Raw genomic sequence first — 13,608 nt, 5'->3', positions numbered from 1 at the left:
CTATGGGGCAGAGAGATGGATCTATGGGGCAGAGAGATGGAGCTATGGGGCAGAGAGATGGATCTATGGGGCACATACGGATCTATGGGGCTGATATAGATCTATGGGGCAGAGAGATGGATCTATGGGGCAGAGAGATGGATGTATGGGGCAGAGAGATGGATCTATGGGGCAGAGAGATGGGTCTGTGGGGCAGAAACATGGATCTATGGGGCAGATATGGATCTATGGGGCAGAGAGATGGGTCTATGAGGCAGGAGGGGATCTATGGGGCAGAGGGATGGATCTGTGGGGCAGAGAGAGGGATCTATGGGGCAGAGAGAGGGAGCTATGGGGCAGAGAGAGGGATCTGTGGGGCAGAGAGATGGGTCTATGGGGCAGAGATGGATCTATGGGGCAGGAGGGGGACTATGGGGCAGAGAGATGGGGCTATGGGGCAGAGAGATGGATCTATGGGGCAGGAGGGGAGCTATGGGGCAGAGACGTGGATCTATGGGGCGGAGCGCCTGCCCGCCCTTCTCAAGATGGCACCGGCCACGCAGAACACGGCGCCTTCCCGCCCTTCTCAAGATGGCGCCACCGAGCCGCCGGGCCTCCCCAAAATGGCGGCCGGAAGCGGCTGTGGCGGCGCGGGAAGCGCGGGGGGTTGTGGGAAAGTGGGGGACCCCGCGCTGAGACAAACGCCGCCCCACCCCCACCCCCCCCCCAAAGCACGAATTGGGGTTAAAAAGAGGAAAATGGAGAGCGAGGAGGAGGAGGAACCGCGGAGCGCGGGGGTGAAAGGCCGGGGGAGCGGGGCTGGGGGCGGGGAGGGGGGAAAACCCTGCGGGAACGAGGTGGGAAGGGGAGAAATGGGGGCCGGGCGGGAGGAGACGGAAACCGGCGTGAAAATTGGGGTGAAAAAGCGAGAAATTGGGGCTGGGGGGGGGAAGAACCAAAAATCCCTGAAAATTGAGGGGAAAAAGGGTGAAATTGAGAGGGAGGAGGAGGAGGAGGAAGAAGAGGAGGAGGAGGAGGAGGAAGAAGAAGAGGAGGAGGAGGAGGAGCTGCTGAGGAAAAATGGGGTGAAAAAGGGGAAAATTGGGGCTGAGGGGGGGAAGAACAAAAAATTCGTGAAAACTGAGGGGAAAAAGGGTAAAATTGAGAGTGAGGAGGAAGATGAGAGTGAGGAAGAGGAGGAGGAGGAAGAGGAGGAGGAGGAAGAGGAGCTGCTGAGGAAAAATGGGGTGAAAAAGGGGAAAATTGGGGCTGAGGGGGGGAAGAACGAAAAATCCGGGAAAATTGAGGGGAAAAAGGGTAAAATTGAGAGTGAGGAAGAGGAGGAGGAAGAAGAAGAGAAGCTGCCGAGGAAAAATGGGGTGAAAAGGGGGAAAGTTGGGGCTGAGGGGGAGAAGAACAAAAAATCCGTGAAAATTGAGGGGAAAAAGGGTAAAATTGAGAGTGAGGAGGAGGAGGAGGAGGAGGAGGAGGAAGAGGAGGAGGAAGAGGAGCTGCCGAGGAAAAATGGGGTGAAAAGGGGGAAAACTGGGGCTGAGGGGGAAAAGAACAAAAAATCCATGAAAATTGAGGGGAAAAAGGGTAAAATTGAGAGTGAGGAGGAAGATGAGAGCGAGGAAGAGGAAGAAGAGGAGGAGGAAGAGGAGCTGCCGAGGAAAAATGGGGTGAAAAGAGGGAAAATTGGGGCTGAGGGGGAGAAGAACAAAAAATCTGGGAAAATTGAGGGGAAAAAGGAGAAAATTGAGGGGAAAAAGGGTAAAATTGAGAGAGAGGAGGAGGAAGAAGAGGAGGAGGAAGAAGAGGAGGAGGAAGAGGAGCTGCCGAGGAAAAATGGGGTGAAAAGAGGGAAAATTGGGGCTGAGGGGGAGAAGAACAAAAAATCCGGGAAAATTGAGGGGAAAAAGGGGAAAATTGAGGGGAAAAAGGGTAAAATTGAGAGTGAGGAGGAAGATGAGAGCGAGGAAGAGGAGGAGGAAGAAGAGGAAGAGGAGGAGGAGGAAGAAGAGGAGGAGGAAGAGGAGCTGCTGAGGAAAAACGGGGTGAAAAGGGGGAAAAATGGGGCTGAGGGGGGGAAGAACAAAAAATCTGGGAAAATTGAGGGGAAAAAGGGTAAAATTGAGAGCGAGGAGGAAGATGAGAGCGAGGAAGAGGAGAGGAAGGCGCCGCCTCCCAGAAATGGGGGGGGAAAGAGGAAAAATGGGGGGAAAAGAAGGAAAATGGAGAGTGAGGAGGAGGAGGAGGAAGAGCTGAGGTGGGAAAATGGGGGGAAAAGGGGGAAAATGGGGAGCGAGGGGGGAAATAATAAAAAAATTGTGAGAAATGGGGTGAAAAAGCGTAGAATTGGGAGTGAGGAGGAGGAGGAGGAAGATGGAAGTGAGGAAGAAGATGGAAGTGAGGAAGAAGATGGAAGTGAGGAAGAGGAGGAGGAAAAGGAGAAGCCAGCAAGGAAAAACGAGGTGAAAAAGGATAAAATTGGGAGTGGGACCAAACAGCAAAAAAAGGCGCTGGAAATTATGAGGAAAAAGGGTAAAATGGAGAGTGAGGAGGAGGAAGAGGAGGAGGAAGAGGAAGAGGAGGAGGAACTGAGCCGGAAAACTGAGGGGAAAAAGGGAAAAATTGGGAGTGAGAAGAAAACGGGCGCGAACAATGAGGTGAAAACGGGGAAAAACGGGACGGAGGGTCAAAAAAAAGGGGGAAAAAGGAGGGAAATGGCGAGTGAGGAAGAGGAAGAGGAGGAGGAAGAGCGTCCAGCGCGAAAAAACGAGGGGAAAAGGAGCAAAATTGGGACTGAGAGCGAGAAAAACTCCTCGAAAATTGGCGGAGGAAAGAGGAAAATGGAGAGTGAGGAAGAGGAGGAGGAAGAGGAGGAGGAAGAGGAAGAGGAGGAGGAAGAGCGTCCGGCGGGAACATCCAGCAGCGACTCGGAGGACGAGCGGCCGCTGGCGGAATGGGTGAAAAAGCAGCCGGATCGGGCAAAACCCGCGAGGAAGAGGAGGAGGCGAGAGTCGTCCGGGAGCGAGAGCGGCGAGAAGCCTCCTCCCCGCAAGGTTTGGGGACAATTCCAGGGGTTTTGGGGGTTCAGCAGGTTGGGGAGGGGGGTTTGTGGCGTTTTCAGGGGGGTTGGGGGGGAAAAAAAGGGGAAAAATGGGGAAATTTTGAGAAATTTGGGGGAATTTTGAGAAATTTGGGGGAATTTTGAGAAATTTGGGGGAATTTTGAGAAATTTGGGGGAATTTTGAGAAAATCGGTGAAATTTTGAGAAATTTGTTGAAATTTTGAGAAAATCGGTGAAATTTTGAGAAATTTTGAGAAAATTGGTGAAATTCTGAGAAAGTTTGAGACGTTCCGAGAAATTCTGAGAAATCTGGAAGCGTTTGGATATTTAAAATCAAAATTTCTTAGTGGGTTTCGAAAAGTAAGTGGGTTTGGGGTCCCTTTTTGGGGAGTTTTTCACCCTTTTGGGGTTTCTTTCCCGTTTCAGGGTTTGTTTTGAGGGGTTTTTTGCGATTTTGGGGCTCCTTTTGGGGTTCTCTCTCAATTTTTTGGGGTTCCTTGCCCATTTGGGGTCTCCTTTTGGGGTTTCTTCATCATTTTTTGGGGTTCCTTGACCACTTCAGGTCTCTTTTTGGGGTTTCTTCATCATTTTTTGGGGTTCCTTGACCATTTCAGGTCTCCTTTTGGGGTTTCTTCATCGTTTTTTGGGCTTCCTTGACCACTTCAGGTCTGCTTTTGGGGTTTCTTCATCATTTTTTGGGGTTCCTTGCCCATTTCAGGTCTCCTTTTGGGGTTTCTTCATCATTTTTTGGGGTTCTTTGCCCATTCCAGGTCTCCTTTTGGGGTTTCTTCACCATTTTTTTGGGCTCCTTATCCATTTTGGGTCTAATTTCTGGAGTTCTTTGTCATTTTTTGGGGTTCCTTGCCCATTTCAGGTCTCCTTTTGGAGTTTCTTCACCATTTTTTGGGGTTCCTTGCCCATTCCAGGTCTCCTTTTGGGGTTTCTTCATCATTTTTTGGGGTTCCTTGACCACTTCAGGTCTCCTTTTGGGGTTTCTTCATCATTTTTTGGGGTTCCTTGCCCATTTCAGGTCTCCTTTTGGGGTTTCTTCACCATTTTTTGGGGTTCCTTATCCATTTTGGGTCTAATTTCTGGAGTTCTTTGTCATTTTTTGGGGTTCCTTGCCCATTTCAGGTCTCCTTTTGGGGTTTCTTTATCATTTTTGGGGGTTCCTTGTCTATTTTGGGTTTAATTTCTGGAGTTCTTTATCATTTTTTGGGGTTCCTTGCCCATTTCAGGTCTCCTTTTGGGGTTTCTTCATCATTTTTTGGGGTTCCTTGCCCATTTCAGGTCTCCTTTTGGGGTTTCTTTATCATTTTTTGGGGTTCCTTATCCATTTTGGGTCTAATTTCTGGAGTTCTTTATTATTTTTTGGGGTTCCTTGCCCATTTCAGGTGTCCTTTTGGGGTTTCTTCACCATTTTTTGGGGTTCCTTATCCATTTTGGGTCTAATTTCTGGAGTTCTTTGTCATTTTTTGGGGTTCCTTGACCATTTCAGGTCTCCTTTTGGGGTTTCTTTACCATTTTTTGGGGTTCCTTGTCCGTTTTCGGTCCCCGTTTTGGGGTTCTCTCTCATTCTCGGGGCCCGTGGCCGTAGCTAACCGCTGCCCCCCCAGGTTTCGGGGGACCCCCCCGCCGTGCGGCGCCTCAAGCGCTGCCTGTGGGCGTGCGGCGTGCGCCCCAACTACAAGCGGCTGCTCGGGGGGTGTCGGAGCCGCCGCCAGAAACTCGAGGTGCTGCGGGGGGAGCTGCGTGCCCTCGGCCTCAACGGTGGGTTTGGGGGTTCGGGGGGGGCGGAATTTGGGGTTTAGGGGAGATTTGGGGGGCTGGGAGGGTTTGGGGGGCTAAAAAGGGGGATTTGGGGGGGCCACAGAGGGATTTGGGGTGATTTGAGGGGCTAAAGAGGGGGTCTGGGGGCTGTTTAAGGGGGATTTGAGGGGCTACAGAGGGATTTGGGGGAGCTGTGGGGTAATTTGGGGGGCTGGGAGGGTTTTGGGGGGCTAAAAAGGGGGATTTGGGGGGCTAAAAGGGGGATTTGGGGGGCTGGGAGAGGCTTGGGGGCTGTTTAGCGGGGATTTGGGGGGCTAAAGAGGGGGTCGGGGGGCTGTTTAAGGGGGATTTGAGGGGCTACAGAGGGATTTGGGGGGGCTATGAGGTAATTTGGGGGGCTGGGAGGGTTTTGGGGGGCTAAAAAGGGGGATTTGGGGGGCTACAGAGGGATTTGGGGTGATTTGAGGGGCTAAAGAGGGGGTCGGGGGGCTGTTTAAGGGGGATTTGAGGGGCTACAGAGGGATTTGGGGGGGCTGTGGGGTAATTTGGGGGGCTGGGAGGGGTTTGGGGGGCTAAAAAGGGGGATTTGGGGGGCTATGGAGGGATTTGGGGGGCTGGAAGGGGTTTGGGGTCTATTTTGGGGCGATTTGGGGGGCTTTCGAGGGGTTCTTTGGGCTTTGGGGGACCCAGGGTGTCATTTTTGGGGTGTCAGGGTTGATTTTGGGGGACCTGGGGGTCATTTTTGGGGTGTCAGGGTTGATTTCGGGAGCCCTAGGGGTCATTTTTGGGGTGCCGGGGGTTGATTTCGGGGTCTCGAGGTCATTTTTGGGGTGTCAGGGTTGATTTTGGGGCCCTGGAAGTAATTTTTGGGGTGTCAGGGGTGATTTCGGGAGCCCTGGGGGTCATTTTTGGGGTGCCGGGGGTTGATTTCGGGGTCTCGAGGTCATTTTTGGGGTGTCAGGGTTGATTTTGGGGGCCTGGAAGTAATTTTTGGGGTGTCGGGGTGATTTCGGGAGCCCTGGGGGTGATTTTTGGGGTGCGGGGGGTTGATTTTGGGGTCCCCCCAGGCACCCCGACTCTTTCTCGGTGTCGCCGCCTGCGCCGCCGCAGGGAGGAGGCGGCTGAGCTGGCAGCGCTGGACGTGGCCAACATCATCGTCACCTCAGGTACCCCCCGCACCCCAAAACCCACCCTGAACCCCAAAATCCTCCCTCTTTGCCCCCCCAAACCCCCCTGTACCCCCAAAATCCCCCCTCAACTCCCATTTCCCCCCCACTCCCGCTTCTCCCACCCCCCAAAATCCCACTTTTTCCCCCCAAAACCCCCTCGAATCGCCCCCCAGCCCCCCCCAAACCCCTTATACACCCCCAAACCCCTTATACACCCCCAAAACCCCCACATACACCCCCAAAACCCCCCTCTGCACCCCAAAATCCCCCCTTTGCCCCCCCAAACCCCCCTCAACTCCCATTTCCCCCCCACTCCCGCTTCTCCCGCCCCGCAAAATCCCACTTTTTTCCCCCAAAACCCCCTCGAATCGCCCCCCAGCCCCCCAAAACCCCCCTTATACACCCCCAAACCCCCCTTATACACCCCCAAACCCCCCCTCTGCACCCCAAAATCCCCCTTTGCCCCCCTAAACCCCCCTCAACTCCCATTTCCCCCCCACTCCCGCTTCTCCCACACCCCAAAATCCCACTTTTTCCCCCCAAAACCCCCTCGAATCGCCCCCCAAAACCTCCTTATACACCCCCAAACCCCCACATACACCCCCAAAACCCTCCTCTGCACCCCAAAATCCCCCTTTGCCCCCCTAAACCCCCCTCAACTCCCATTTCCCCCTCACTCCCGCTTCTCCTGCCCCCCAAAATCCCACTTTTTCCCCCCAAAACCCCCTCGAATCGCCCCCCAGCCCCCCAAACCCCCCTTATACACCCCCAAACCCCCCTTATACACCCCCAAACCCCCCTTATACACCCCCAAAACCCCCTTCTGCACCCCCAAACCCCCCTCTGCACCCCCAAAATCCCCCCTTTGCCCCCCCAAACCCCCCTCAATTCCCATTTCCCCCTCACTCCCGCTTCTCCCGCCCCCCAAAATCCCACTTTTTCCCCCCAAAACCCCCTCGAATCGCCCCCCAGCCCCCCCAAACCCCTTATACACCCCCAAACCCTCTTATACACCCCCAAACCCCCCCTCTGCACCCCAAAATCCCCCCTTTGCCCCCCCAAACCCCCCTCCATTCCCATTTCCCCCCCACTCCCACTTCTCCCACCCCCCAAAATCCCACTTTTTCCCCCCAAAACCCCCTCGAATCTCCCCCCAACCCCCCCGTTTGCCCCCCCAGGCCGCCCCCGCCGCGGCTGCGCCCCCCGCAGCCCCCCAAAACCCGCGCCCCCCCCGCGTCGACTGGTCCCAGCTCCGCGGCATCGTCAGCTCCGACACCGACTGACTCCATTTTGATTCCGTTCCCCAGACTTTTCGAGGCCGATTCCGAGGATTTTGGGTGCGTTTCCTGGGATTTTTTTGAATTTTTTTTAACCTTTAATACTTGCGTTGACGCAGGAAGATGCCGGGGGGTCGTTTTTGGGGGGCGGGGGGGCTGGTTTTGGGGTCCTCCTCCCCTTCTTCCAGCTGGAAGAGGTCGCGCCCCGTCCTCAAGATTTGCTCCTCCAGCTTCTTGTGACGCTTCATGTCCGATAAAACCTTGTCCAGACGCGCCTCCCGCTTCTGGCCCCGCGACGGCGGCCCTGGGGGGGGGCATTTTGGGGTGAAAACAAGGGATTTTGGGGTTCGGGGGGGAAAAAAATGAGGTTTTTGGGGTGTGGGGAGGGGTTTGGGGTCTTGGAGAAATGAGAATGAGGGGGAAATGGGAGTGAGGGGATGGATTTTGAGGGAAAAAGGGGGGCTTGAGGGAAAAAAGTGGGATTTTGGGGTGAAAAGAGGGGATTTTGGGGTGAAAAAGAGGAATTTTGGGGTTCGAGGAGGGGGTTTGGGGTGAAAAATGAGGTTTTTGGGGTGCGGGGGGTGGGAGAAATGAGAGTGAAGGGAAAATGGGAGTTGGGGGACCGATTTTGGGGTCTAGGGGGTGTTTTGAGGGGAAAAAGTGGGGGTTTGGGGGGAAAAGAGGGGATTTTGGGGTAAAAAGGGGGATTTTGGGGTTTGGGGTGAAAAAATGAGGTTTTTTGGGTGCGACGTGGAGTTTGGGGTCTTGGAGAAATGAGAGTGAGGGGGAAATGGGAGTGAGGGGGTGGATTTTGAGGGAAAAAGGGGGGGTTGAGGGAAAAAAGTGGGATTTTGGGGTGAAAAGAGGGGATTTTGGGGTGAAAAAGGGGGATTTGGGGTTCGAGGAGGGAATTTGGGGTGAAAAATGAGGTTTTTGGGGTGCTGGGGGTGGGAGAAATGAGAGTGAGGGGAAAATGGGAGTTGGGGGATGGATTTGGGGGTCTAGGGGGTGTTTTGAGGGGGAAAAGTGGGGGTTTGGGGAGAAAAGAGGGGATTTTGGGGTGAAAAAAAGGGATTTTGGGGTGTTTGGGGTGATTTGGGGAGGTTTGGGGTGCGGGGGAGCCGGGGTTTGGAGGCCAAAGGTGGTTTTTGGGGTGCGAGGGGGAGGTTTTGCGTTCCAGGTTTCCCTCTACGCGTCGAATCGCCCCCCTCCTCTCATTAATTCCTCGTCGTTCATTAACCCCAATTAACCGGGGGGGGGGTGATTAATGAACCTGGGGCGCGGCGGCGGTCGATGAGGGAGCTTTTGGGGGGCGCCGGCTCGTCCTCGAAGTCGAACTCGGTGGGGACGGGGGGTCTGGGGGGAGAAGAAAACACTGACCAGGCCGTTTGGGGCCATTTCAAGCCTTTTTTTGCCATTTTTGGCCAATTTTGAGCTATTTTTACTAATTTTAAGTCATTTCCCGCCATTTTTTTGCTATTTCCCGCCATTTTTTGCTATTTCCCGCCATTTTTTGCTATTTCCCGCCATTTTTTGCTATTTCCCGCCATTTTTTGCTATTTCCCGCCATTTTAAATCACTTTTTGGCTATTTTCAGCCATTTTTGGGAACTTCTCGGCTATTTTCGACTATTTTTAGCTATTTTTGCCCATTTTCAGACATTTTTGGCTATTTCTACTCCTTTTTTTGTTATTTTGTGGCATCTTTGGTCACTTTTTGACCATTTTTTGACATTTTTAGGTATTTGGGGGCGTCTTGGGTGACTTTTTGGCCATTTCTGGCTATTTTCAGCCATTTGGGGGCTACATTTGGCCACTTTTTAGTCCCTTTTGGCTATTTTTGGCCATTTTTGCTATTTTTAGACATTTTTCTGACTGTTTTTGTCCGTTTTCGGAGTTTTTGTGGCTATTTTCAGCTATTTTGAGGCATCTTTGATCACTTTTTGGCCATTTCTGGCTATCGTTAGCCAATTTTGGTCACTTCTTGGTCACTTTTAGCTATTTTGGGCCACTTTTGGCTCTTTCCCGACTCTTTTTTTGCTATTTTTGGCCAATTTTGGCCACTTTTGGCTATTTTCAGCCATTTTTTGCTATTTTTGGCCATTTTTGTCTATTTCCTGATACCTTTTGGCTATTTTTGGCCATTTGTTTTCTCTTTTTGTCTATTTTCAGATATTTTATGCTTATTTTTGTCCATTTTTGCCTATTTTGGGGGCATATTTGGTCACTTTTGGTTCATTTTTGGCTATTTTCGGCCCTTTTGAGGCTCTTTTAAGGCAGTTTTGGTTTCTCTTTGCCTATTTTGGTCTGGTTTTGACTATTTTTGGTCACTTTTTGGCTGTTTTGGGCCACTTTTGGTCACTTTTTTGCTATTTTCAGCTATTTCTTGACCATTTTTGGTCACTTTTGGCTATTTCCCGACATCTTTTGCCCATTTTTTGCTATTTTCAGGTAATTTCTGTTCATTTTTTGGCCATTTTCGTCTATTTTTAGGCAGTTTTGGTCCATTTTGGATATTTTCAGCCATTTCTGGTCACTTTTTTGCTAGTTTTCAGCTATTTCTAGGCAGTTTTGATCACATTTTAGTCACTTTTGGCCATTTTCATCCATTTTCTGCCATTTCTTTGCTATTTTCTGCCATTTCTTTGCTATTTTCTGCCATTTCTTTGCTATTTTCTGCCATTTCTTTGCTATTTTCTGCCATTTCTTTGCTATTTTCTGCCATTTTCGCCGTTTTCTGCCATTTTTTGCTTTTTTTTTGCTGTTTTCTACCATTCTTTGCCATTTTTCTGCCATTTTGTTGCCATTTTCTGCCCTTTTTTGCTACTTTTCTGCCTTTTTTTGCTATTTTCTACCATTTTCTGCTCTTTTCTGCCTTTTTTTTGCTATTTCTGCCATTTTTTTGGTATTTTTTCCCCTTTTCAGCCATTTCTTTGCCCTTTTCAGCCATTTTTCTGCTCTTTTTTTGCCATTTTCTGCCATTTTTTGCCTTTTTTTCTATTTTCTGCCATTTTTTGCTCTTTTTTGCTCTTTTCAGCCATTTTTTGCTCTTTTCAGCCATTTTTTTCTCTTTTCAGCCATTTTTTTCTCTTTTCAGCCATTTTTTTCTCTTTTCAGCCATTTTTCTGTTCTTTTCAGACTTTTTTCCTCTTTTCAGACTTTTTTTGCCATTTTTTGCCATTTTCTACCGTTTTTTTCTATTTTCTGCCATTTTCTGCCATTTTTTTGCTATTTGTTCCTCTTTTCAGCCATTTCTTTGCCCTTTTCAGCCATTTCTTTGCCCTTTTCAGCCATTTTTTGCTCTTTTTTGCCTTTTTTTTTTCTCTTTTTGCCTTTTTTTTTTTGCTCTTTTTTGCCATTTTTTTGCTCTTTTTTGCCTTTCTTCCTCTTTTCTGCTATTTTTTCTATTTTTAGCCATTTACTTGCTTTTTTCAGCCATTTTTTGCTCTTTTTTGCCTTTTTTTTGCTCTTTTTTGCCTTTTTTTTGCTCTTTTTTGCCTTTTTTTTGCTCTTTTTTGCCTTTTTTTTTGCTCTTTTTGCCTTTTTTTTGCTCTTTTTTGCCTTTTTTCCTCTTTTCTGCTATTTTTTCTATTCTTAGCCATTTTTTTGCTCTTTTCAGCCATTTTTTTGCTCTTTTCTGCCATTTTCTGCCATTTTTTGCAATTTTTTGCCATTTTTTGCCTTTTTTTTCTATTTTCTGCCATTTTCAGCCATTTCTTTGCCCTTTCCAGCCATTTTTCGCCAGTTTCATCCATTTCCCCCCCCATTTTTCCCTCTTTTTCCCCCCTTCTTGCCCTTCTGCTCCCCTTTTCCCCTCCCGGGGGCCCTTTTCCCCCCCTCCCCGCTCTCCCCCCCCCCCCCCCCCTCACTTGGCCTCCTCCTCGCGGTCGCTGTGGGGCTGGGGGTCGGCGCCGGGGTCCTCCTCGGCGCCGCGGGGCTCGGGCGTGGGGTCCCTCCGCGGCCTCGGGGCCTGGAGCAGGGGGGGCGCCTGCCCCGCGCCCAGCAGCTCGTAGAGGCGCCTGATGGCGTCGGGGGGCGGCAGCCAGGCCTCCCCCTCGCCGTCGCTGCCCCCCACGCCCCACTCCTCGTCGGCGTCCTCCTCGTCCTCCTCCTCGTCCTCCTCGTGCCGCGGCTCCGGCTCCTCCTCGGGCCTCGCGGGTTGAGATTCGGGCAGCGGCGCCGCCTCGGCCACCGCCAGCGAGCGAAGCCCCGACGTCACCTCGGACGCCGACGACGCCTCCATGGGCGCAGAGACCCCGCGGCCGGCCCCGAGGGGACCCCGCGGCCACCAGTTCCCGTCCTGGAGCAACCAATAAAGGCCCTAAGGTGACGAGAGCCACCAGTTCAGGCTTTGGGCCACCAATTTAGGCCCTAAAGCCAACAATTTAGGTTCCAAGGTGACCCAGGGCCACCAGTTTAGGCTCTGAGCCACTAATTTAGGTCCTAAAGCCACTAATTAAGGTCCCAAGGTGACCCAGGGCCACCAGTTTAGACTTCAGGCCACCAATTTAGGTCCTAAAGCCACTAATTTAGGTCCTAAGGTGACCCAGGGCCACCAGTTTAGGCTCTGAGCCACTAATTTAGGTCCTAAAGCCACTAATTAAGGTCCTAAGGTGACCCGGGGCCACCAGTTCTGGCTTTGGGCCACCAATTAAGGTCCTAAGGTGACCCAGGGCCAGCAGTTTAGGCTCTGGGCCACTAATTTAGGTCCTAAAGCCACTAATTTAGGTCCTAAGGTGACCCAGGGCCACCAGTTCAGGCTCTGGGCCACCAGTTTGGGCCCTGGGGCCACTAATTTAGCTCCTAAAGTGACTCGGGGCCACCAGTTCTGGCTTTGGGCCACCAATTAAGGTCCTAAGGTGACCCAGGGCCACCAGTTTAGGCTCTGGGCCACTAATTTAGGTCCTAAAGCCACTAATTTAGGTCCTAAGGTGACCCAGGGCCACCGATTTAGGCTTTGGGCCCCTAATTTAGGTCCTAAAGCCACTAATCAAGGTTCTAAGGTGACAAAGGGCCACCAGTTCTGGCTTTGGGCCACTAATTTAGGTCCTAAAGCCACTAATTAAGGTCCTAAGGTGACCCGGGGCCACCAGTTCAGGCTCTGGGCCACTAATTTAGGCTCTAAAGCCAATAATTTAGGTTCTAAGGTGACCCAGGGCCACCGATTTAGGCTTTGGGCCCCTAATTTAGGTCCTAAAGCCACTAATCAAGGTTCTAAGGTGACAAAGGGCCACCAGTTCTGGCTTTGGGCCACTAATTTGGGTCCTAAAGCCACTAATTAAGGTCCTAAGGTGACCCAGGGCCACCAGTTTAGACTTCAGGCTACCAATTTAGGTCCTAAAGCCACTAATTTAGGTCCTAAGGTGACCCAGGGCCACCAGTTCAGGCTCTGGGCCACCAGTTTGGGTCCTGGGGCCACCAATTCCCGTCCCTCTCCCCCCCCCCCCCCGCAACTCACGCGCCCTCAAGGGGGGAGGCCCCGGGACCCCCCTCAGCTCCCGCGCGCCGCCATCTTGGGCCGCTCTGCGCATGCGCGGGGCGGCCCCGCCCCCTCCCGCACGGATTAACCCTTTAAGAGCTCGTCGCCCGTTTAAGAGTTGGTGATTCTCCAGTTGCCCCTTTAAGAGGTGTTGCCCCTTTAAGACCGTGTGGTCCCACGCGTTGCCCCTTTAAGAGCTTGTGGCTCCCCCCTGCCCCTTTAAGAGACGTCGCCCTTTTAAGAGGCGTTGCCCCTCTAAAAGTTTGTGGTCCTTGCCCCTTTAAGATGTTTGTGGTCTCCCCCTTTGCCCCTTTAAGAGCTTGTGGTCCGCCTGTTTGCTCATTTAAGATGCGTTGCTCGTTTAAGAAGCCTTTTCCCCTTTAAGACCTCGTGGTCCGCCCTTTATTCCTTTAACTCCTCGTTGCCCCTTTAAGACCTGTGTTCCCACCCGTTTGCTTCTTTAAGAGCCGTTGCCCCTTTAAGCCCTCGCGGTCCCCCGTTGCCCCTTTAAGAGCCGTTGGTCCTTTAGGAGCTGTTGCCCTTTAAAAGCTCGTTGCCCTTTTAAAGCCTTGTCTGTCCCCCTTTGCTTCTTTAGGAGCCGTTGCCCCTTTAAGCCCTTGCGGTGCCTCCTTGCCCCTTTAAGAGTCGTTGCTCCTTTAAGCCCTAGCGGTCCCCTCTTGCTCTTTTAAGAGCCGTTGCCCCTTTAAGCCCTTGTAGTCCCCTCTTGCCCCTTTAAGAGCCGTTGCCCCTTTAAGCCCTTACGGCCCCTCCTTGCCCCTTTAAGAGCCGTTGCCCCTTTAAGAACTGGCGCCTCCCCCTCCGCTTCCCCTCTCCCCAGGCCCCGCCCCTTCCGGCTCTTCCC

At 51.9% G+C, this 13,608-nt stretch overlaps 2 protein-coding genes across 3 annotated transcripts; one reads left to right on the top strand and one right to left on the bottom strand.

Annotated features, from left to right (window-relative positions):
* The first annotated feature begins 431 nt into the window (after nt 1-431).
* On the top strand, nt 432-7,560 carry HIRIP3 (HIRA interacting protein 3). The gene is made up of 5 exons (XM_069882125.1): nt 432-1,226; nt 1,287-3,044; nt 4,669-4,822; nt 5,890-5,988; nt 7,170-7,560. The coding sequence occupies exons 1-5, from the start codon at nt 432-434 to the stop codon at nt 7,283-7,285; spliced, it is 2,922 nt and encodes a 973-aa protein (XP_069738226.1). The 3' UTR covers nt 7,286-7,560.
* PAGR1 (PAXIP1 associated glutamate rich protein 1) lies at nt 7,323-12,807 on the bottom strand. 2 transcript variants are annotated; one of them, XM_069882215.1, is made up of 4 exons: nt 12,726-12,807; nt 11,137-11,588; nt 8,542-8,624; nt 7,323-7,572 (listed from the first exon to the last, which is right to left on the bottom strand). In XM_069882215.1, the coding sequence occupies exons 2-4, from the start codon at nt 11,508-11,510 to the stop codon at nt 7,367-7,369; spliced, it is 663 nt and encodes a 220-aa protein (XP_069738316.1). In that variant the 5' UTR covers nt 11,511-11,588; nt 12,726-12,807; the 3' UTR covers nt 7,323-7,366. The 2 variants fall into 2 exon arrangements, with proteins under 2 accessions (XP_069738316.1, XP_069738317.1); XM_069882216.1 differs by having other exon boundaries at nt 11,137-11,567.
* Nucleotides 12,808-13,608: the final 801 nt, after the last annotated feature.

The sequence above is a fragment of the Phaenicophaeus curvirostris genome, unplaced genomic scaffold (assembly GCF_032191515.1).
Source record: "Phaenicophaeus curvirostris isolate KB17595 unplaced genomic scaffold, BPBGC_Pcur_1.0 scaffold_84, whole genome shotgun sequence".
Taxonomy (NCBI): domain Eukaryota; kingdom Metazoa; phylum Chordata; class Aves; order Cuculiformes; family Cuculidae; genus Phaenicophaeus; species Phaenicophaeus curvirostris.
The sequence above is the reverse complement of the archived record's forward strand: the minus strand, read 5'-3'. Positions and strand labels throughout refer to the sequence as shown.

What these genes read in the sequence shown, in the direction of transcription:
- HIRIP3 (XM_069882125.1), top strand. Translation starts at nt 432, where the DNA reads ATGGGGCAGAGAGATGGATCTATGGGGCAGGAGGGGAGCTATGGGGCA. An exon ending in AGAAGCCTCCTCCCCGCAAG is followed by an intron (nt 3,045 to 4,668) that starts GTTTGGGGACAA and finishes CTGCCCCCCCAG; the next exon opens with GTTTCGGGGGACCCCCCCGC. An exon ending in GCGTGCCCTCGGCCTCAACG is followed by an intron (nt 4,823 to 5,889) that starts GTGGGTTTGGGG and finishes GGGTCCCCCCAG; the next exon opens with GCACCCCGACTCTTTCTCGG.
- PAGR1 (XM_069882215.1), bottom strand. Translation starts at nt 11,510, where the DNA reads ATGGAGGCGTCGTCGGCGTCCGAGGTGACGTCGGGGCTTCGCTCGCTG. An exon ending in GACCGCGAGGAGGAGGCCAA is followed by an intron (nt 8,625 to 11,136) that starts GTGAGGGGGGGG and finishes TTCTCCCCCCAG; the next exon opens with ACCCCCCGTCCCCACCGAGT. An exon ending in CGACCGCCGCCGCGCCCCAG is followed by an intron (nt 7,573 to 8,541) that starts GTTCATTAATCA and finishes GCCCCCCCCCAG; the next exon opens with GGCCGCCGTCGCGGGGCCAG.